This window comes from Lucilia sericata, unplaced genomic scaffold (assembly GCF_015586225.1).
Source record: "Lucilia sericata isolate MDLA Ls3-8-SP2 unplaced genomic scaffold, ASM1558622v1 Contig000005F_arrow, whole genome shotgun sequence".
NCBI lineage: Eukaryota > Metazoa > Arthropoda > Insecta > Diptera > Calliphoridae > Lucilia > Lucilia sericata.
Window position 1 is genome coordinate 1,628,675 of NW_023994046.1, and position 25,121 is coordinate 1,653,795.

General features: G+C 32.0%; 2 protein-coding genes and 1 long non-coding RNA gene across 3 annotated transcripts in view; 2 read left to right on the forward strand and 1 right to left on the reverse strand.

The window, feature by feature from the left end:
* LOC119600841 (ER membrane protein complex subunit 10-like) overlaps positions 1 to 15,145 on the forward strand; it is a 29,982-nt gene extending 14,837 nt beyond the window's left edge. Inside the window, exons 3-4 of the mRNA XM_037951419.1 lie at positions 9,808 to 10,188; positions 14,989 to 15,145. Of these exons, the coding sequence (XP_037807347.1) occupies positions 9,808 to 10,188; positions 14,989 to 15,060 (453 nt within the window). The 3' untranslated portion in view covers positions 15,061 to 15,145. The remainder of the gene's footprint in view (positions 1 to 9,807; positions 10,189 to 14,988) is intronic.
* On the reverse strand, positions 398 to 2,143 carry LOC119600851. Its single transcript, XR_005231165.1, has 4 exons — positions 2,045 to 2,143; positions 1,833 to 1,982; positions 1,487 to 1,620; positions 398 to 1,421 (listed from the first exon to the last, which is right to left on the reverse strand). It is a non-coding gene; the product is annotated as an uncharacterized LOC119600851 (long non-coding RNA).
* A 4,323-nt stretch (positions 15,146 to 19,468) lies between the features above and the next one.
* LOC119601087 (ER membrane protein complex subunit 10-like) lies at positions 19,469 to 24,808 on the forward strand (the record flags this gene model as incomplete). Its single annotated transcript, XM_037951808.1, has 2 exons — positions 19,469 to 19,852; positions 24,652 to 24,808. Coding segments are annotated over 2 exons (456 nt in total), but the record flags the coding sequence as incomplete, so codon positions are not given.
* Between the last annotated feature and the right edge of the window lie 313 nt (positions 24,809 to 25,121).

Sequence of the window (25,121 nt, forward strand, 5' to 3'; positions counted from 1 at the left end):
TAATGAAAACAGGGTTGCTCAAATGTCAAAAGTAGTAAAAGTATTGGCAACGCAACGTATATCGTAAAAGTGTAGGGGTGTATTTCATTCATGCAGACATGGGAATGTGTATTTTTTTGTAGTAAAAAAATTAAAAATAATTGAATGAAAATACCATTGCTAAAAATTATGAGCTCCTAGTACACAAGGTGGTAGAAATGCATGGAAAAGAGGGAAAGCGCCTTGATTGGGGGAGTTTAAGCTTGAATTACTTATTTGGCCGTGCAAATAAGTAAGAAAAGTCCGCCAAGTAGGAAAAATCCGCCAAATATAAAAATAAATAGAAAAGAAATTAATTATATATATGTAGTTAATTATATGTAGTAATAAAAACAAATAGCGCGGTTTATATGATCGGCGGACAGAAAAAGGCTACGACATGATGAGTAGGGGAAATATGTAAATAAATACCTTATGTAGCAGAATTTTAGGAGAATGAAATTTGCGGGAAATTATATTTACATAAAAGTAGGGGAAGACAAAAATAGAGTATTTAAGCTCACGATAGAAATGAAAATAGCACAGTTGGTTAAAGAAAAGTTAAGTGAGTGTGCAAAAGTGTTTTAAGAAAAAGTAAATTTAAAAAAATTTAAAAAAAGGAAGAAAGTTTTTTTTTGAAAATAAGGAAAAAGAAATGGACTGTAGTCTGAGATTTAGTGAATAATAAATCGGTAAATTTAATGTCCTTAAAATAATCCTGGAGGATCAAATAATTATAAACGTATTTGAACGACAATAATAAAAACGTAAGTTTTTATAGAAATATAGCATAGTGTGTAGGAGTAAAAATGATTTTGTTAATCCTTTATAGCTGGCTAATTTACAAGAAGGAAGTCTGGAAAGTCTGCCATCCAAGTAATTAGCCAGGTATTTTTTTATTTATTCCTTTTAAATAATTTGCGGAATAAGGCAGTAAAGTCAAGAAAACTGCAATAACAAAAAAAACTACCAACCAATCAATCCAATTAAAACGGAAATGTCTTGATAATTATAAAAAAAGGAATTACATTTTTATATTTAAATAGTTATTAAAAACGTATTTAGTGTATGGAATAATAACAATTATATATGTAGCTCACTTAATTTAACCAACATAAAAGTCATACAAAATCTTCCTTAAGTATTATTACATTATTATATGAAAGAAATTTTAAACTTGTCATATAGAAGGCCAGTTACAAACAAACAAGAGATTTAGAACCAACTATTAAAATAGAAAGAGTCCAGAAATAGTTTTTTTTTTTAAATAAGAGAAAAAGAAATTAAATAGATTTAAGATACGTTAAGGTATTTGTGGAATCGTGAAAAATAATATTGTAAATCGTAATAACGTCCAGTAGTTCTGTGTATGTTTGGTTGAATCACGTGAAGCTCGCGTTAAACTGAAAAGAAAAAGAAAATCAAGAATTAGAAAGAGAGTACATATATATATCTTAGGATTATTTACCAGAGCTTAAGAAGAGCGCGTAAAAAGAAGCCTTTTAAAAGTGTCAAGGTATATAACATATAACTCAGGGAGCTCCTTTAGTTGTAGACTATAGAAACGTCAGAATCCGAATTAAGGAAGTAGAAACTTAAGCCCTGAAACAAAAAAAAAAATTGAAAATATAAGATATATATAGAGAAAGAGTTTATGCGGTAAAAGATTAGAAAAATTATTGAAAAAGTTAATAAGAAATACAGTGATTCGGTCAAATTATTAGGTTTTTGTATGTGTTTAGATTTAAGTTATATATTAAGTTTATTTTATTATCTAATAAAAATGTATATTATGAATTGAAATTAATACTTACAATGTTGGTCTAATTAAGTAAAGGTAATGGCGATGATAGACCGGTAAGTGGTTAAAAGGGTCAGGTGGGTTTCGGGTCGCTGGAAAGAAAATTCTGTGGATCCATCAGCGACAAGGTTGGGAGGGCAGATACAGAGGACAACATCTATCTCTGTAAAGGAAACGTGATTAATGTGGTTCAGATTATGTAAGTTTTGTTTGTGATTTGAATACCTTTTTGTTTTGTGTAGAATACGAGTTTGGCGAGAAAGGGTTGGAACCTCCTGAGGTCAGTCATGCCAGTTAGTCGGAAACCTCGCCTTACAACCGGTTCGTAACAACATCTCGCAGCTTATCCATCTGTTCCTTAGCATGTAGTTGATCCAGATACGGAGCACCCGGTCAACATAAAACTGGTCTAGGGATTGGATAAGGGTATCAGTGTGCACGTTATTGAAAGCGCCTTCGATGTCAATGCATACCGTCAGTGTATACAGTTTGCTATCGAAAGATTCACCTATGTAGTGGACAACTTCATTTAAAGCGGTTTCCACCGATCGTCCCTTTACATAAGCATGCTGCTTATATTTAAGGTCTTTGTATGGTATGCTGCTTTTAACCATGCTATCGACTATCCGTTCCAAGGTTTTAAGTAGGAAGGACGTAAGACTTATCGGTTGATAGGACTTAGGTGTCGCATAGCTAGGTTTCCCTGGTTTGGGTATAAATATTACCCTTGCATCCTGCCATTTAACTGGGGTATATGCCAATTTTAAGCATGCAGTGAATATCTGTGACAGATGTACGGAAACCAGTCCCGCCTGCATCTGCAAAAGTGCCGGGAAAATTCCATCCGGCCCTGCAGCTTTATAGGGAGCAAAGCTCTTGATTGCCCCTTTAACCATGTCAGTTGTAATAACTATTTCCGTGTTACCCTCCCCTTCCTCCAATATCGGTTCATCTATGTTATACGATATACCGGGTGGGAAATGAGAATCCATTAGGAGTTTCATTGTCTCCTCCATATCCTCAAGCCTCCTGCCCGTGTCATCGATCATAGATTCCGGTTGGACATGAGTTTTGGATAGGAATTTTTTTATCTTCGATACGTCATTTACGCTATCTACCTGTTCACAGAAAAGTTTCCAGGAGTCTCGTTTGGCTTTTCGAACGATTTTCTTATATTCACCAAGTTTATTACGATACTCATCCCAGTATACTGCGGTCTTTTTACGCCGTGCCCGGTTAAATAGTTTGCGAAGAGTCTTCCCAAGGTTCCGGATCTCCCCAGTTACCCAGGGTTTTTCCTGGGCAGATCTCCGCTCTCGCAGAGGGCAGCTGTCCTCGAACGATTCAAACAGGGCACTTGTGAACGTTTCCACTTTAGCATCTATATCCTCTTTATTTCGACATTGAAAAGTGTCCTGACCTAAACGGTTCTTTAGTAAGGTCCGGAACATTGTCCAATTTGTTTTAGACTTATTCCGAAACTTTATCGGCTTTGGTGGTGGCCTTAGTATTTTGAATCTTATGTACCGATGATCAGAAAAGGAGTGCTCGTCCGAAACTCTCCAATCCTGAATTTCGTTTATAAGCTCTTCTGAACATATAGTTATATCTAATACTTCTTCTCTGATTCTATTGACGAAAGTAGCTTTATTACCTAAGTTCAATGTTATCAAGTCTTTAGTATTAAGGAAATCCATGAGGGCTTGTCCCCTGCGATTGGTGTTTGTACTACCCCAAGCTACATGGTGCGAGTAGGCATCACAACCTATTACAATTTTCTTATTTTTTTTTGTGCCTCTTCAATCAGTTTCATCAGATCCGACGTTGGTGGCAGTGTCGGAGAATCTAAAGGCAGGTAAATAGATGCAAGGAATATGTTGCCACGACCTTGCTTCAGCACCGTTGCATCCGATGTTGATAATCCTGTTGAGAGGAGAAAACATAAGTTCTTGTGACGTAAGATACATGTTCTCGGGCGAGATCCTGTATCAGCGTAGAAAAGTTGGAAATTTACGTGATTTAATCCAGAAACCTTGTTGCGAATCGTCCACGGTTCCTGGATTAAAGCTATATGTATTTTACCTGTGTTGATTTTAGCCATCAGAGCGTTGGTAGCTGTCTCGCCCCGATGGAGGTTTATTTGGATAACCTCAATCATGGTCATCCATTAAACTGTCTTCCAGCGAGTTGGTGGTCACCTCCTCGCTCTTTGGATTTGTCTCCTCCGGATAGCCTGAAGTGGCTATTAATGCAGTGGGTACTGTTGATGGCACTGCGGTGTCCTTATCAGGCATAGGAATAGCAGTATTTTTAATAGACACATTCCCAATTCTGGAGAGCATTGCTGTTCTGTCTTCTGGCGGGTGAGTGATTTCCTCCTCGCTTTTAGGATTTGACTCCTCAACATTGCTAGTACTTGCTAATGATGCTTTGGGTACTGTCTTAGGTGTTTTAGTGTCCCTGTCGGGGCCGGTTTTGACAGCCCTTTCAATCGGCGCCTTCCCAATTTTGGAAAGGGCAACTACACTTTCTTCTGGCGATTTAATGGTAAATTCCTCGATTTTAGGATTTGACTCCTCAACGTTATCAGTAGTGGATACTGATGCTGTGGTCTTAGGTTTTTTGGTGTCCTTTTCGAGGCTTGTTGTAACAGCCCTTCCGCCTGGCACCTTCCCAATTTTGAATATGACAGATTTAGAGGCGAAGTAAGCCCTTCCTTTATTCTTGGCAAGACTAGCCATGGATTTCTGGTCGATACCTATTACAAATAAAGTTCCCTCAGGTTCTTCTTTCCTGTAAAAGACATCCCATTTTTCCACGGCCAGCTCAGCATTTTGACCTCCACGAATTTCCAGTATACGTTCATTGGCTAGTTTAATGCCCCATCCTTTTATGTAGACAGTGGACTTTAGAAGCACCGGAAGCTCGCTCTTCTTTGCCAGTCCCAGCCTAGCGCCGTCCCAGGGAAGAGGGATACTTTCCACCAAGTTCTTTAGGGTGCTAACACATTGATGAGATGCCAACCTCATCAACATCACGCCCATGCTGAACTCGCAGCTCTCGCTCTCTATTGGTTGTTTGCCCTTTGAAGCGATTGCATGGTCCACTATATTATTGTTGACCAGGTCTTCTATTTTACTCTGTTGGTCTTTTGGAATTTTGCCTGCCGGATTACCGGCATCGTAAACTGCATAGCAGAGATCGTCCCGGTGCCTACTTCTGGCAACTTTGGCATAAGATGGTGGCTCTTTTCCTTTTCCTCCGTCTAGCTTCTCCTTCCTCGTTTTTCGGGGCTTCTTTTGAGATTCCCTTACCTTCGAGGTTGATTTCGCCGACGTGTTCGTCTTCGGAATATCTGGCTTGGCGTTGTAACCCTTACTCGCAGGATTCTCACTTGAGATTCCTTTGAGTGAAGTATGGCTTGGCTTCGACTGTTTATTAGAAGACGGGGAGCTCTTTTTCTTCTTAGGCTTATTCTCAGTTGTCAACTCCTCGGGAGACCTGATCCTTTTTACCTCAGATCTTGTGAGACAGTCCGATTTTTCCTTTGGAGTGTCGTGGGATTGACTAACTATGATTTCCTGAAGCATCTTTTTCAACTTCCTCCTCTGTGCTCCAGAAAGTCTTTTCTTAGTAATAGGTAGTTTAGCTATGCTATCACTCACCTCTTTCACCATTTGCTCTACTTCATCCTTTTTGGGATTTGCTATAATGGTATTATTATTATTATTATCATCTGAGGATTCAGAGTCGGAACCCTCACCTATATTTAAAGGCTGAGGTAGCTTAGAGCTCTCTCCGAGTACATCCTTCTCTTTCACCCCTATATTTTTGCCAGCGGCATGCTGTACACTTGACGCATTGTCCGCCACGGAGGCCAAGGTACCCACCTCCGTAATAGTATTTTGCTCACGATTGCAGGATGACGACGACACGTGACTCGCGAGTAGATCAACACTTGCCGCCGGTACTGGGTTATTTAGGCCCTGCACCGTAACTTTTATCTTTTTATTTTTATTTTCCATATTTGTTTTTTCCAGTTTTTTGGTCCGCGGGGAATATAATATTCCCAGGTGGTGGACAATCTGCCCTCCTTCAGCTTAAGTGAAATTAAAGCTGGGAGAGAACAGATGGTCCATCACCACCCCCTATCCGCCACCCGGGGACGCGCTCGGTAGGAAAAAACTGGAAAACTCCCCCGAGTTGGAATTAAGATAAAATTCAATATAAAAGTTTTTTTATGAAAAATAAAAATTTTAAAAATATACTCATGGTGTAGGATATTATATGGTCGACCATGCCCGACTATACTTTCCTACTTGTTTTTTATTAGTTTTTATTTCAAGAACTTCTTTAAAAATATATAACTATTTAAGAAAAGTTAATATATCTTTAAATAAATTTATTACATTTTATAAAAATTAGTATAAACATTTTTGAAAATTGTTAAAAAAAAAACTAGAAACATGCAAGTAATTGTATGGTAAAAACATGAAATATTTTTATAAACTCCTTAATTTTTCATCGATTTTTATAAAATAAAATGTTTAGTTTTTATGTAACTACGTGATTTTGTTATTAATTAATAAAATTAAATGCTGAATAAAATTATCTTTCTTGTGTTAAGATAGGGGGCAGAATGAAATTTTTGTATTGTAAATTAATTAAAAAAAATAGTTTTCGACCATATCCCTAGCAAATTAATTGTTTGTAGTTAGAACTATACAGGTAGTTTTAAATACCTGTAAAATAGGTGTTTATGCATAAAAGTGAGCATTTTAGAAGCAAATAGCTCATATAATTAAATGTACTTTATTACAGTACAGCCACAATTTTAGATTTTGGGGAAGGATCCGAGATATCAGAAGTCGAGCATAGAATATGCGTCGAATTAAAAAATTGTCAGAGAGTGAAATATAGCTACAGTCAAGCCATAAATATTGATATGGCGACGTTATATATAAAAAACAAAAAGGGCGGTATTTCTAGGCGTGGCAAAAAAATATTTTTATATTTTTTGAAATGTTATTAACATATCTTTAATCGTAGGGGGTGACTGACTCAACTTTTTTTTCGACCCACCCTAATGTACATATTCAAATATCAACAGAAGATAGATATTCTAAAACTTTATTTTTATAAGTAGAGATGGAATATGATAATAATTTAAGTTCCGATGGTAATTGATTCCAAGTGCGGGAAATCCTTAATTTAAATGAATGCTCAAAAATTGAAAGATGAAAACAAGGTTCCTCAATTTGAAATTTCATTAACAAGACTATTTGTCTGCCTGAATTTCATAACCTTGTAAAAATGTAATAGTAAACGTAGGTATAAATAATTAGTATAATTACAACGTAGAAAAATTGGAATATATTCAGAGACAAAGTCATAATCACGCAACTTAAAAATCCTACCTTTAGTTATTGGCAAGTTGTAATAATGGGCCTTAAACTAATTTAGCCTTTTTTTAAAGTCCATAAAATTGCTTAACAAAAGTATTCGAATTTTGTGAATACATCATATGTATTTAGAACAGCATTATGAGTTGTTATAAATATGACCACAAATTTTCCAATGGAGTTAAAGTCCCGTCATTACCTCCATTGGAAATTTGGTGAAAGAAGATACTTAGCGTTTTTTATTGAAAAATAAATTGATTGGGTTGTAGCCCCATTTTGGTGGTACTGACATGCAAATTCTGCTTTAAAATTTACTATTAGACCTTCTAGTCTATAATTACATTAATAAATTCTAGCAGTCCAACATCGTGGGCGGACACAAAACCTCAAACTATGACAGCCACTATTTGACGACCTGATAATGGTAAATATTCGACGGAATTTCTATATTCCATGCGTGTAATAACAATATATAGTGTGTTTCAAAATTATAAGAACAAATATATTTTTCGAATTTCTCTTCAAGTATTGAATGGATCTACAAAAAATTTGTACAAATAATACATTTTTGCATTTACTATTTATACATATACAAAAAAATAATTTTGAGATTATTGTTGTTGCATTTCTGGAAGTTTTCCGTTATTTTAATGTTGCATAATTATAAAACCAAATCATTAAAAACCTATTATGCAACTTAGTAGGCCAAAAATCTTGGATATAATTGGTCCTAAAATAAAGAAATAAATTGTGTCTTTGATGTACCATGTAGATTTTTTTCATTCTGACCCTGCAAAAGGTAAAATTTCGGCCATAAAAGACCAACTTTTGAAATTTAGGCAAATTGCTCAGAAATTGGATAGGATTGAGAATGTTGTTATTTTTTTTTATTTATCGTGATAATTGAGCACAAACCAAGTGATCAGCATGACAGAAAACTCTTTCCCAGCGAGAAATACCCCATATTATTCGTAAAAAGAACAATTCAACTTTGAGTTTAAAATATATAAAAGCTCAGATTGGCGTTTCAGTGCCTAAAATAACAGTGTGGAGGACAATTTCAGAAATAAATAATTCAAAATAATTAAAATTCCGCGGTTACTACCCCATCATGTTACTGCAAAGCTCCAGTTCGCGAAAGAAAACATGCAAGTAAATTACATCCAAATATGACTTTATCTATTTTTTTGTAAATGGGAAAATAACTATAAATTTTACATCAGTTTATATTTTCGAAGGAAAAAAGCGGAATCCAGATAGAAAATAAGGATATTGGGGAGATATGAGCAAGGATTCCCTACACTTTCCCAAGAGAAATTTTAGTGATGGGTTGCTGATGGTTAGTGCAGCTTTTTGCTCCGACGTCTGCCTCCAATTCCAATTTCATTCATGTAAAATTAACAGCACGTCCTTCGCCAGAACTCTAGAAATTAATTTTGTGCTTTTCATGACACAAAGTCCAACAAAAAACTAAATTTTCAGCAAGAAAATGCTTTATACCCAACATAAGATTTTTCAAAAACTGGTTTAACACCAAAAATACACCTGCTTTAGAGTGGTCAGCAGTGCTAACTAGATGTAAAGTCCATGGAAAGTCTTTAGGGGATACAACCCAATCGAGTTTACTTGGGAAATCAACGTATGAAAGCCTTAATTTACAAAAAAATGGAATTTCACAGGAATCATCAAATATTTATCAAAATATTATAAAAACTTTAGTAAAAAGTGTGAATTCTGGAATATTTAATCTTCTAAAATATAAGGGAGGCCGAATTACCAAATAATTTTTTAAAATTGTGTTTAATTTTTAAAAAATAATGAAGTGTTTTTATAATTTTGAAACACAGACCAACTTGTTATTTGAAAAATATTAGAAATTACGAAAGAAATGGAGACAAATTGCATATCCATCAAAAGCACGTTTAATGATGATCATGTTTCCAAAATAATTTATAAAATTTATTAAACATTTTTAAGAAAAATATTATAGTAAAAAGTGTTCTTATAATTCTGAAACACACCTTATTGTTAATAGGAATCTATCAAACATTTCCGATATGTATTTAATTGTTCGGCCTTGGGTATAGAGAAATAAATGTTTTACTCTGAATTGTCCAACTTTTTTCCTTTGGACATTTTAAGTGCTTATACAGTAAGAATTACTTTTTTTATTTCTTAATTAATAAAATATAAAAGCAAAAATTTAAATATTACTTTTGTGGCCGCCGGTATTTTAAAGGTTAGTATTCTAGTCTGATAGACATTGGTTGAGGAGCGCAAAACAGGCCCGATAGAGGTGTAGGTGTATTTCTTTCTAACTGACTAATAACCCCCATTATCTCAATTTTATCGTAAGGTTAAATTGACAGTTTTCATCCAAAAAATATTTTAACCAGCAGAATATCCACAGGTTAAACGATAATCGGAGGTGGAGATAACGGGGCTAATGCCATTGTCATCATCCGATTAGCATCATAAAATAACAGTAATAGTAAAGTAAAAATACTAAATTCGAGTATTTTTGTGAGACACTGTATATAGTGCTAAAATTAAACTAATGATTAACTTTTAATATTTATAAAAAAGGCTATTTCAGTGTCTGATGGATTTTATCGTTTAAAAGCAGTTGTGGAATATCCAAATGGATCAAAACGCACATTTTTTACAGCAAACAAAGCATGTAATTTACTCAGTAGCCAATTAAACGATGAACTATGGATTTCTATTGATGCCAATGGCTACGTTAACGCACTGTCTTTGTCAACTTCTGACGGAGATTTTACGGATTGTTCAATGTTAGATTTTTCCAATTTGTCTACGACCAAATTCAATACAGAGGTGTTGATTAAACATACTGAACTTGCTCCAATACCAGACACGGCAAGTTTTATTCAAAAAATTGAAAGAGAACGTGAAGCAAGAGAGCGTGGGGAAAATAAAGACAACAGGGGATTCTTTGCAAAATATGTAAGTATTTTATTTTTAAAATAATTTATAAAATATGAATGTTATTTCCAAACCATATGTAAATCATTTTTTATGCATTTTACACCCAGCAAAATATTTGCTTACAAATTCACTGCAGACTGGAGATGAACTCAGCACCTTCCGTATGCTAGTTGAACTATGCACAGTGGTATAGGAAAAAAAAAAGAGGGAAATAATTCGGTAACTTCTAAACGGTTAATCCGATTTTAATGAAATTTGGTATGCACAAAGAGGAGGTGTTGTCGAGTTTAGGTTTTGAATTTGGACCTTATAGGCCAACCAGGGGCACGGCGGGGGGTCCTCAAATTAGGACACCTCGGCTATGTTAAAAACGATCCTATTTCTTCATTTGAGTTCCGATTTAAATAAAATTTCGTATATAGAATCTCCTCATCGAGCACTATAAAAAATGTAGCAGTAAATTATCTCTTATAGTTTAGGAGATATTCGCATTTGAAAATTAAAATTTTAAAATTTTTACCGTCCTTACTTTTGTTTTTTGATAATAGCGGGTCCAAATATTCCCGATTTTCGCCATTTTTTTATTCGCTTAACAACAAGTTTATATATCATGCAGTGAAAGAATTATGTAAAAATCATGACTGAGTCCAAAGTTATAGGCATTTTAATTTAAAAAATTAAAAAAAAAGCGATTTTTTGCCATTTTTTCGGGAAAAAAGTATCTTTTTCTTTTTAAGTTATCTAAAAAATTTCTAAGAAGATGTATATAGAATTTATACTTTTTGGAAAGCTGACTTTACATAAAATACGATAAATGAAACAAAACCTAAAAATTTTTGATACCGAGGGGACCAGGTCCATCCAAAAAAACCCTATTTTTTATGGAAAATTCAATTTTCTTAATCATTTTGTAACGGGTTTCGATAACCCCGCCCCTGGTATGGATATAATAGGCAAAAAACCAAAAAATCCAATTTTTGGGATTTTTTAAAACTTTTTTGGGAATTCCGGGATTTCTAATAAGAAAATTCGAAATTTTTATTTAATTTTGGATTTTGAGTTAAAAAATCTACCTAACTGTAAAATTTCATCAAAAAATATTCATAAATAAAATTTTTATTGCAATTTGAAAAATTTGTATCTTCGCAAAAACTGAATAAAAAACATTTTTTAATTTTAAAAAAAAAAAAGTATTCCGCGAATTTTTTAATTTTCAAAAATTATATACAGTTTTGAAAAATAAACAAAATTACCTTTCCATTGATATATAAGATGCCTACCTAATGTTTTTTAAGTGACAAATTAATTAGGGAAAACTCAACATCTTTTAGAAAATTTACCTAGCACTATTATTTTCATCCATAAGGTTAACTCTTAAATTTGTTATATATATTAAAAAATGTTCAGGTATTATTTTTTAAACTGTAATGATTTTTACCCCTATAGGTCACTTTAATAGGTAGCTTATTAAAGTGACCTATTGAGGAAAAATTCATTACATAAGGAAACGTCGAAATTTTCTGATTGGCTGGATGAATGTGTAGAAGTTGCTATTTGCGTATCAACTGTTGGTGCAAGCAGTATGAGGATTTGAGTTCAAAATCAAAGAGGAGAAGGTTATCAACTTCACTAGAAACCTTATCTAACGAAGAAGTTTCGGACACTTTTAAAGCAATGTTAAGAAAAGAAAAACAGCCTTTGGATGCCATAAAAATTGCAAATATTCTTCCAACCGCATCACCAAGACGACTGAAAAGAATTGTAGAGAGTATACCCACACCATCATCTGATACAACGTTCACTGAGGAAGAAGCTATTGCGCTTATGTTGCAGCTGGGATTAAGTCGTGATAACTACATAACGTTAAGAAAGGCGCTATCTGAAAAAGGAGTGGATGTTTTACCATCATATGACAAAATAAATGAAAAGAAGAAAAGCATTATACCATCTCCTATTGAAATAACTGATCGGAAGGCTGTTATTGGACTCGGCACTCTACTCGAAAATACTGCTTTAAGGATTGCTTCTGACTTTTCTTCAGACCAACTAAAAAAATAAATTCTTGTGATCTTCAACTCATTTGTAAGTGGGGATGTGATGGATTATCAGCACTCTCGGAATATAAACAAATCAACACAAGTGAATCATCTTCCGAGTATAAAAGTGTATTAATGGCATCGCTAGTTCCATTAAGAATTCGAAAGTATGCTGACAGCGATTCTCCATCAACCAGTTTCGATGATATTTGGAAGAATTCGACTCCAGGATCCAAAGCTTTTTGTAGGCCAATAAGCTTTGAGTATATAAAAGAATCCAAAACAACAACGCAAGATTTGATAAATCGTATTGAAGCAGAAATTAAAAACTTGGAACCTATAACAATCGAAATAGAAAATTATTCGTTTAACATGTCCTATGATTTAAAACTACTGCTACATATGTGGTGATAAAAAATCAGAATTTTCGAATATTTCCAAGCAAAGGTCAATAAATGAGGAAACATTACAATTTGGAATATCCCCCCTACATGCTCGCATACGATTTCTGGAACATTTTCTACATTTAGCATATGATTTAAAGTACAGAAGCATACCGGAAAATGCAAACAAAAGTGCAAATAACAATAAGGAGTTAATGGAAATGAGAGCCAGTGAGAAAAGAAGAATTCAAGAGGAATTTAAAAAGCGGATGGGATTAAATATTGATATGAAAGCACAAATGGATGGTAATACCGCTAGACGTTTTTTCAAACATTTTGAAACTACTTCCGAAATAACCGGAATTAATATGGATTTACTGCAAAAGGTCAATATTATTCTAATGGCGATAAATAGCAAGCATAAAGTGAACGCAACAAAATTTGGAGAGTACTCTACAAAAGTTTCTAAATTACTTTTGGAATTATATCCCTGGAAAGAAATGACACCTACAGTTCACAAGATATTATGTCATGGAAAGGTCATCATAGAGCATAATATTCTGCCTTTAGAGACTTTAAGCATATTCATCAGTTTAGCTCAAGGAAGTGTTCTAGGCAGTATCAAAATGAAGATATTTTTAATAATCTGATTCTATCTTCTGATCCTGTTTTATCTACTATAAGGAAACGTTGGATTTGCTACAAAACGTTAGCATTTGAAAATATTCATGAATTTAAAGATTTACTTTATCTTTTAGATATGGACTACTGTGATACCGATTATTTTACAAAATTATATTAATTTATAAAAAAATAAATAAAGACTATTTTTATATAAAATAAATACTTGTTAATTTTTTTAGGGATAAAGAATAAAAGATTAATCGTAAAAAGTGGCTGTAAAAATTCATAAAAATTTAGGTAGTAAAACATGCCTAACAAAGGTATGGATGAAAATAATAGTACTAGGTAAATTCTCTAAAAGATGTTGAGTTTTCCCTAATTAATTTGTCACTTAAAAAACAATAGGTAGGCATGTTATATATCAATGGAAAGGTAATTTTGTCTATTTTTCAAAACTATATAATTTTTGAAAATTAAAAAATTCGCGGAGTACTTTTAAAAAAAAATTAAAAAATGTTTTTTTGTCAGTTTTTGCGAAGATACAAATTTTTCAAATTGCAATAAAAATTTTATTTATAAATATTTTTTGATGAAATTTTACAGTTGGGTAGATTTTTTTACTCAAAATCCAAAATTAAATAAAAATTTTCTTATTAGAAATCCCGGAATTACCAAAAAAGTTTTAAAAAATCCCAAAAATGGGATTTATTGGTTTTTTGCCTATTATATCCATATCAGGGGCGGGGTTATCGAAACCCGTTACAAAATGATTAAGAACATATTGGGTCATATAAAACAGGTCACTATAATTTGATATCGACTATGCGATTTGCGAATTTTTGCTCAAAATTGAATTTTCCATAAAAAATAGGGTTTTTTTTGGATGGACCTGGTCCCCTCGGTATCAAAAAATTTTAGGTTTTGTTTCATTTATCGTATTTTATGTAAAGTCAGCTTTCCAAAAAGTATAAATTCTATATACATCTTCTTAGAAACTTTTTAGATAACTTGAAAAGAAAAATATACTTTTTTCCCAAAAAAATGGCAAAAAATCGCCTTTTTTTAATTTTTTAAATTAAAATGCCTATAACTTTGGACTCAGTCATGATTTTTACATAATTCTTTCACTGCTTGATATATAAACTTGTTGTTAAGCGAATAAAAAAAATCGGGAATATTTGGACCCGCTATTATCAAAAAACTAAAGTAAGGACGGTAAAAATGTTAAAATTTTAATTTTCAAATGCGAATATCTCCTAAACTATTAGAGATAATTTACTGCTACGACAACATTTTTTATAGTGCTCGATGAGGAGATTCGTATATAATTTTTTTTAAATCGGAACTCAAATGAAGAAATAAGATCGTTTTAAAAATTTAACATAGCCGAGGTGTCTTAATTTGAGGACCCCCCGCCGGGCCCCTGGTTGGCCTATAAGGTCCAAATTCAAAACCTAAACTCGACAACACCTCCTCTTTGTGCATACCAAATTTCATTATTTCCTATACCACTGTGCGATGTACTGCTTGACATTTGCTAACGTGTGCTCAAAAAATAAAAAAAATAAAAAGTAACTTTTATTTTTGTTTCTTTATTTTGAGTAAGTCATTAAAAAAGTAGTTAATGGTAGTCATTGTAAGCAGATTTTGCTGGATATTAAAAATTGATTTGTTTAATATAATTAAAAGTTTGGTTATTACATATTTTTATTTTTATTATCAAATATTTTCAATTTAGCCAACTTTTAAACGCATTAATTTTATTTTTATTTTAGTGGATGTATATCGTTCCTGTTGTGCTGTTAGTATTTATATCTGGAGCAACTAATCCTGAACAACAAAAATAAGTTTTGTAATCTTATAAATACCAAATATACTAATGGGTATTTCCATTTTAAAATATACATATAAATAAAAAAATTAGAAAAATAATTACTATAACACAGTGCAACAGTAATTTTCACACATGAAAAAATATGCAAGAAGCCATATGTATTAACTCTGTGTTCTCAGTTTTTATACCCTACACCACTATAATGGGGAGGGTATTATACGTTTGTGCTGATGTTTGTAACACACAAAAATATTGGTCCTACACCCACCTTTAAGTATACCGATCGACTCAGAATCACATTTTGTCCGTCCGTCTGTCCGGCTGGCTGTCCATGTAAACCTTGTGCGCAAGGTACAGGCCGCAATTTTCAAGATAATTTGATGAAATTTGGACCAAGCATGTTTTTTGGCACAAGGACGAAGCCTATTGAAATCGGTCCATTATTTTACCTAGCCCCCATACAACCGTACCTCCCGATTTGGGCATTTTAAGCCATTCGCAAGCTCTAAGGGACTTGAGTCGGGAGATTTTGATGGACAATCAAAGAGTTTGGATCCCGATAACTACTCTTAGATCAACTTTGCCAAAGGTTTTGGTTCATTATCATGCTGGAAATCGCATTAAAGTAAGTTGTTCTGTTCAATGTACTTAATCCTATGGTTGCTTTTGTTGGCCAAAAATGTCCCAGAAAGTAAAACAATCCAATTTTATTTGCATTTCAACATCAATACTTACTCTACTCACCAAAAATCTTGCCCACAACCTTAATTGTTTGACCTCCATGTTTTTTTAAGCCTTTAATGTACGATCATGTAACCGCATATGAATCCCGCAGTGACATGGCACAGAGTTTACTTAAAGAAATTCGATTTTTTCACAAATTTTGTACAATTTTGCGTAGAATATTGAAATAGATTACGCAAGTCTGATAAAAAACAGTTTTATTTATAAACGGATCCACATTTTCCTTCTTAAATACAGGCAAAGTATGTGAGGCTCAAAGGCTGAAGGAAATATTATAACATATCCTTTTAGTGAAGGCCCAATAATGAATGGAGAGCAAAAATTTAAGGCTGTGGCCATGTTTTTTGAAGAGAAGGGTTAGTCCTGATGTTGAAACACAAACAGAGTTGGATTGTTTTTCTTCTTGGGACGTTTTTCGCCAACAAAATGAATTATATGATTGAGAACAACGAACAGAACAACTTACCTTATCAGCATGATAATGAACCAAAACCTTTGGCAAAGTTGATTTAAGAGTAATTATCGAGTAATGGGACCCAAATTATTTGATTGTCCATCAAAATCTCCCGACTCAAGTCCCTTAGAGATGTTGTTCGGCATTGAAGCGCTGGGTCGAAACTCGCAGTTTTAGAAAACATTGCAGCTTGCGAATGGCTTAAAATCCGCTTGGGATACATTACGAACTACACTAGTAACTAATCTATTCCATAAAGGTGTTTGGAACTCAAAAGGATCAAAGATTGGCTTAAAATCCGCTTGGGATACATTACGAACTACACTAGTAACTAATCTATTCCATAAAGGTGTTTGGAACTCAAAAGGATCAAAGATTTTCATAAGAAGATCAAAAAGTTGCTAAAGTTTCAAACAGCTAAATATGGAGTTAATTCAGTTATTATTTTCTTGTAACTCACAGCGAAATGGAAATAAACTTTTGTTGTTGTTATTATAATGTAGACACATAATGTTATTATTATCAATTGAAGCATGGATGCGAATAAGGGCGTAAAGACCACCTTTTCAAAATCGCGTTTTTTCGCATAATTATATTAAACTAACCTTTTTACATCTATTCATAAAAAAATAAATTGAAAAATATAAATTTTTCGCTAAAATAGATAGTTTTAAAAGCACGATTTTTAAATACTATTTATTTTTTTGGGTAAAAAATATTAGCAATTTAATGTATTTTTCTGTAAAAAATCGTATAAATTTTAATTCTAATTGCACCAAATTTGCAGAATGGTTGGAAAACATTTCAAATTTATTAATTTTTTAATTATATTGCAAAAAAGATTATTATTGAATGAATTATTTAAGTATGAAAGTGTGGACAAGAAGAAGGGCGTATATCCATAACTATAGTTATATTTTAAAAAATTATTATATCTTGTTATTTTCGGATTATTTTAGTTAAAGAGGTCCTATCCAATTTGATAATGAACTAAGATAATAATGTGGTTCGCTGATTTTGACAATAACGCAATAAGGTGCGATTTAAAGATTTTTCTAAGAAAGATTTTTCTAAGTACAATTTTTACTATGCTATTGTTATTATACTATTTTTATATGCATATTACTATAATTGATTGATTAATATACCAAAAAAATCTGAAAACCGCTTATAGCAAACAATTTTTTAAATATATAGAAAAATTTAACTGTCCTTACACCCTTTGAATACTTTTAAGCCAGAACGAATAGGTGGGACTTTTTAGGTAAATATATGAGGAAATACTGTCGTTTTCTTCATTCTATATAGGTACACTTGATTATTTTGTCTTTAAAATCAGTTTTACCTTCAAGTTGTCATAAAATTTTCGTGCATAATGGACGCTATTACAAATAAGATAAATAAAAATAGAAAAAGGAAACTTAATGTAGAGCAGTGGAAAGATCATAATAGAAAGACCCTAAAAAACGCCGGTAAAGAATATATAAGAAGAGATGGAAGAGTTGTACCTAAGAAGTGTCCTCCAAAAATGGTGATTATAGAATTAACATTGTGTATTTAAAAACTTATAAATTATTTTTAGATATGTAATTGTACCAGTGCATCAAAATATTGCAAAAATTTCACTAATCAGGAATTAAGAGTCATTTTCAATGAATTTTATTCAAAAAATTACAACATCCAACAACAGTATCTTAAAGATCTCATATGTATTAAGAAACCTCAAAGAAAAAGAACGAATAATATTATATCAAAACGTCAAACCACAATTCTTTACTATTTATATAAAGATGCCAACAAAATTAAAGTGTTATTAACATATCTTTAATCGTAGGGGGTGACTGACTCAACTTTTTTTTTCGACCCACCCTAATGTACATATTCAAATATCAACAGAAGATAGATATTCTAAAACTTTATTTTTATAAGTAGAGATGGAATATGAGAATAATTTAAGTTCCGATGGTAATTGATTCCAAGTGCGGGAAATCCTTAATTTAAATGAATGCTCAAAAATTGAAAGATGAAAACAAGGTTCCTCAATTTGAAATTTCATTAACAAGACTATTTGTCTGCCTGAATTTCATAACCTTGTAAAAATGTAATAGTAAACGTAGGTATAAATAATTAGTATAATTACAACGTAGAAAAATTGGAATATATTCAGAGACAAAGTCATAATCACGCAACTTAAAAATCCTACCTTTAGTTATTGGCAAGTTGTAATAATGGGCCTTAAACTAATTTAGCCTTTTTTTAAAGTCCATAAAATTGCTTAACAAAAGTATTCGAATTTTGTGAATACATCATATGTATTTAGAACAGCATTATGAGTTGTTATAAATATGACCACAAATTTTCCAATGGAGTTAAAGTCCCGTCATTACCTCCATTGGAAATTTGGTGAAAGAAGATACTTAGCGTTTTTTATTGAAAAATAAATTGATTGGGTTGTAGCCCCATTTTGGTGGTACTGACATGCAAATTCTGCTTTAAAATTTACTATTAGACCTTCTAGTCTATAATTACATTAATAAATTCTAGCAGTCCAACATCGTGGGCGGACACAAAACCTCAAACTATGACAGCCACTATTTGACGACCTGATAATGGTAAATATTCGACGGAATTTCTATATTCCATGCGTGTAATAACAATATACTTATTGTTAATAGGAATCTATCAAACATTTCCGATATGTATTTAATTGTTCGGCCTTGGGTATAGAGAAATAAATGTTTTACTCTGAATTGTCCAACTTTTTTCCTTTGGACATTTTAAGTGCTTATACAGTAAGAATTACTTTTTTTATTTCTTAATTAATAAAATATAAAAGCAAAAATTTAAATATTACTTTTGTGGCCGCCGGTATTTTAAAGGTTAGTATTCTAGTCTGATAGACATTGGTTGAGGAGCGCAAAACAGGCCCGATAGAGGTGTAGGTGTATTTCTTTCTAACTGACTAATAACCCCCATTATCTCAATTTTATCGTAAGGTTAAATTGACAGTTTTCATCCAAAAAATATTTTAACCAGCAGAATATCCACAGGTTAAACGATAATCGGAGGTGGAGATAACGGGGCTAATGCCATTGTCATCATCCGATTAGCATCATAAAATAACAGTAATAGTAAAGTAAAAATACTAAATTCGAGTATTTTTGTGAGACACTGTATATAGTGCTAAAATTAAACTAATGATTAACTTTTAATATTTATAAAAAAGGCTATTTCAGTGTCTGATGGATTTTATCGTTTAAAAGCAGTTGTGGAATATCCAAATGGATCAAAACGCACATTTTTTACAGCAAACAAAGCATGTAATTTACTCAGTAGCCAATTAAACGATGAACTATGGATTTCTATTGATGCCAATGGCTACGTTAACGCACTGTCTTTGTCAACTTCTGACGGAGATTTTACGGATTGTTCAATGTTAGATTTTTCCAATTTGTCTACGACCAAATTCAATACAGAGGTGTTGATTAAACATACTGAACTTGCTCCAATACCAGACACGGCAAGTTTTATTCAAAAAATTGAAAGAGAACGTGAAGCAAGAGAGCGTGGGGAAAATAAAGACAACAGGGGATTCTTTGCAAAATATGTAAGTATTTTATTTTTAAAATAATTTATAAAATATGAATGTTATTTCCAAACCATATGTAAATCATTTTTTATGCATTTTACACCCAGCAAAATATTTGCTTACAAATTCACTGCAGACTGGAGATGAACTCAGCACCTTCCGTATGCTAGTTGAACGATGCACAGTGGTATAGGAAAAAAAAAGAGGGAAATAATTCGGTAACTTCTAAACGGTTAATCCGATTTTAATGAAATTTGGTATGCACAAAGAGGAGGTGTTGTCGAGTTTAGGTTTTGAATTTGGACCTTATAGGCCAACCAGGGGCACGGCGGGGGGTCCTCAAATTAGGACACCTCGGCTATGTTAAAAACGATCCTATTTCTTCATTTGAGTTCCGATTTAAATAAAATTTCGTATATAGAATCTCCTCATCGAGCACTATAAAAAATGTAGCAGTAAATTATCTCTTATAGTTTAGGAGATATTCGCATTTGAAAATTAAAATTTTAAAATTTTTACCGTCCTTACTTTTGTTTTTTGATAATAGCGGGTCCAAATATTCCCGATTTTCGCCATTTTTTTATTCGCTTAACAACAAGTTTATATATCATGCAGTGAAAGAATTATGTAAAAATCATGACTGAGTCCAAAGTTATAGGCATTTTAATTTAAAAAATTAAAAAAAAAGCGATTTTTTGCCATTTTTTCGGGAAAAAAGTATCTTTTTCTTTTTAAGTTATCTAAAAAATTTCTAAGAAGATGTATATAGAATTTATACTTTTTGGAAAGCTGACTTTACATAAAATACGATAAATGAAACAAAACCTAAAAATTTTTGATACCGAGGGGACCAGGTCCATCCAAAAAAACCCTATTTTTTATGGAAAATTCAATTTTCTTAATCATTTTGTAACGGGTTTCGATAACCCCGCCCCTGGTATGGATATAATAGGCAAAAAACCAAAAAATCCAATTTTTGGGATTTTTTAAAACTTTTTTGGGAATTCCGGGATTTCTAATAAGAAAATTCGAAATTTTTATTTAATTTTGGATTTTGAGTTAAAAAATCTACCTAACTGTAAAATTTCATCAAAAAATATTCATAAATAAAATTTTTATTGCAATTTGAAAAATTTGTATCTTCGCAAAAACTGAATAAAAAACATTTTTTAATTTTTTTAAAAAAAAAAGTATTCCGCGAATTTTTTAATTTTCAAAAATTATATACAGTTTTGAAAAATAAACAAAATTACCTTTCCATTGATATATAAGATGCCTACCTAATGTTTTTTAAGTGACAAATTAATTAGGGAAAACTCAACATCTTTTAGAAAATTTACCTAGCACTATTATTTTCATCCATAAGGTTAACTCTTAAATTTGTTATATATATTAAAAAATGTTCAGGTATTATTTTTTAAACTGTAATGATTTTTACCCCTATAGGTCACTTTAATAGGTAGCTTATTAAAGTGACCTATTGAGGAAAAATTCATTACATAAGGAAACGTCGAAATTTTCTGATTGGCTGGATGAATGTGTAGAAGTTGCTATTTGCGTATCAACTGTTGGTGCAAGCAGTATGAGGATTTGAGTTCAAAATCAAAGAGGAGAAGGTTATCAACTTCACTAGAAACCTTATCTAACGAAGAAGTTTCGGACACTTTTAAAGCAATGTTAAGAAAAGAAAAACAGCCTTTGGATGCCATAAAAATTGCAAATATTCTTCCAACCGCATCACCAAGACGACTGAAAAGAATTGTAGAGAGTATACCCACACCATCATCTGATACAACGTTCACTGAGGAAGAAGCTATTGCGCTTATGTTGCAGCTGGGATTAAGTCGTGATAACTACATAACGTTAAGAAAGGCGCTATCTGAAAAAGGAGTGGATGTTTTACCATCATATGACAAAATAAATGAAAAGAAGAAAAGCATTATACCATCTCCTATTGAAATAACTGATCGGAAGGCTGTTATTGGACTCGGCGCTCTACTCGAAAATACTGCTTTAAGGATTGCTTCTGACTTTTCTTCAGACCAACTAAAAAAATAAATTCTTGTGATCTTCAACTCATTTGTAAGTGGGGATGTGATGGATTATCAGCACTCTCGGAATATAAACAAATCAACACAAGTGAATCATCTTCCGAGTATAAAAGTGTATTAATGGCATCGCTAGTTCCATTAAGAATTCGAAAGTATGCTGACAGCGATTCTCCATCAACCAGTTTCGATGATATTTGGAAGAATTCGACTCCAGGATCCAAAGCTTTTTGTAGGCCAATAAGCTTTGAGTATATAAAAGAATCCAAAACAACAACGCAAGATTTGATAAATCGTATTGAAGCAGAAATTAAAAACTTGGAACCTATAACAATCGAAATAGAAAATTATTCGTTTAACATGTCCTATGATTTAAAACTACTGCTACATATGTGGTGATAAAAAATCAGAATTTTCGAATATTTCCAAGCAAAGGTCAATAAATGAGGAAACATTACAATTTGGAATATCCCCCCTACATGCTCGCATACGATTTCTGGAACATTTTCTACATTTAGCATATGATTTAAAGTACAGAAGCATACCGGAAAATGCAAACAAAAGTGCAAATAACAATAAGGAGTTAATGGAAATGAGAGCCAGTGAGAAAAGAAGAATTCAAGAGGAATTTAAAAAGCGGATGGGATTAAATATTGATATGAAAGCACAAATGGATGGTAATACCGCTAGACGTTTTTTCAAACATTTTGAAACTACTTCCGAAATAACCGGAATTAATATGGATTTACTGCAAAAGGTCAATATTATTCTAATGGCGATAAATAGCAAGCATAAAGTGAACGCAACAAAATTTGGAGAGTACTCTACAAAAGTTTCTAAATTACTTTTGGAATTATATCCCTGGAAAGAAATGACACCTACAGTTCACAAGATATTATGTCATGGAAAGGTCATCATAGAGCATAATATTCTGCCTTTAGAGACTTTAAGCATATTCATCAGTTTAGCTCAAGGAAGTGTTCTAGGCAGTATCAAAATGAAGATATTTTTAATAATCTGATTCTATCTTCTGATCCTGTTTTATCTACTATAAGGAAACGTTGGATTTGCTACAAAACGTTAGCATTTGAAAATATTCATGAATTTAAAGATTTACTTTATCTTTTAGATATGGACTACTGTGATACCGATTATTTTACAAAATTATATTAATTTATAAAAAAATAAATAAAGACTATTTTTATATAAAATAAATACTTGTTAATTTTTTTAGGGATAAAGAATAAAAGATTAATCGTAAAAAGTGGCTGTAAAAATTCATAAAAATTTAGGTAGTAAAACATGCCTAACAAAGGTATGGATGAAAATAATAGTACTAGGTAAATTCTCTAAAAGATGTTGAGTTTTCCCTAATTAATTTGTCACTTAAAAAACAATAGGTAGGCATGTTATATATCAATGGAAAGGTAATTTTGTCTATTTTTCAAAACTATATAATTTTTGAAAATTAAAAAATTCGCGGAGTACTTTTAAAAAAAAATTAAAAAATGTTTTTTTGTCAGTTTTTGCGAAGATACAAATTTTTCAAATTGCAATAAAAATTTTATTTATAAATATTTTTTGATGAAATTTTACAGTTGGGTAGATTTTTTTACTCAAAATCCAAAATTAAATAAAAATTTTCTTATTAGAAATCCCGGAATTACCAAAAAAGTTTTAAAAAATCCCAAAAATGGGATTTATTGGTTTTTTGCCTATTATATCCATATCAGGGGCGGGGTTATCGAAACCCGTTACAAAATGATTAAGAACATATTGGGTCATATAAAACAGGTCACTATAATTTGATATCGACTATGCGATTTGCGAATTTTTGCTCAAAATTGAATTTTCCATAAAAAATAGGGTTTTTTTTGGATGGACCTGGTCCCCTCGGTATCAAAAAATTTTAGGTTTTGTTTCATTTATCGTATTTTATGTAAAGTCAGCTTTCCAAAAAGTATAAATTCTATATACATCTTCTTAGAAACTTTTTAGATAACTTGAAAAGAAAAATATACTTTTTTCCCAAAAAAATGGCAAAAAATCGCCTTTTTTAATTTTTTAAATTAAAATGCCTATAACTTTGGACTCAGTCATGATTTTTACATAATTCTTTCACTGCTTGATATATAAACTTGTTGTTAAGCGAATAAAAAAAATCGGGAATATTTGGACCCGCTATTATCAAAAAACTAAAGTAAGGACGGTAAAAATGTTAAAATTTTAATTTTCAAATGCGAATATCTCCTAAACTATTAGAGATAATTTACTGCTACGACAACATTTTTTATAGTGCTCGATGAGGAGATTCGTATATAATTTTTTTTAAATCGGAACTCAAATGAAGAAATAAGATCGTTTTAAAAATTTAACATAGCCGAGGTGTCTTAATTTGAGGACCCCCCGCCGGGCCCCTGGTTGGCCTATAAGGTCCAAATTCAAAACCTAAACTCGACAACACCTCCTCTTTGTGCATACCAAATTTCATTATTTCCTATACCACTGTGCGATGTACTGCTTGACATTTGCTAACGTGTGCTCAAAAAATAAAAAAAATAAAAAGTAACTTTTATTTTTGTTTCTTTATTTTGAGTAAGTCATTAAAAAAGTAGTTAATGGTAGTCATTGTAAGCAGATTTTGCTGGATATTAAAAATTGATTTGTTTAATATAATTAAAAGTTTGGTTATTACATATTTTTATTTTTATTATCAAATATTTTCAATTTAGCCAACTTTTAAACGCATTAATTTTATTTTTATTTTAGTGGATGTATATCGTTCCTGTTGTGCTGTTAGTATTTATATCTGGAGCAACTAATCCTGAACAACAAAAATAAGTTTTGTAATCTTATAAATACCAAATATACTAATGGGTATTTCCATTTTAAAATATACATATAAATAAAAAAATTAGAAAAATAATTACTATAACACAGTGCAACAGTAATTTTCACACATGAAAAAATATGCAAGAAGCCATATGTATTAACTCTGTGTTCTCAGTTTTTATACCCTACACCACTATAATGGGGAGGGTATTATACGTTTGTGCTGATGTTTGTAACACACAAAAATATTGGTCCTACACCCACCTTTAAGTATACCGATCGACTCAGAATCACATTTTGTCCGTCCGTCTGTCCGGCTGGCTGTCCATGTAAACCTTGTGCGCAAGGTACAGGCCGCAATTTTCAAGATAATTTGATGAAATTTGGACCAAGCATGTTTTTTGGCA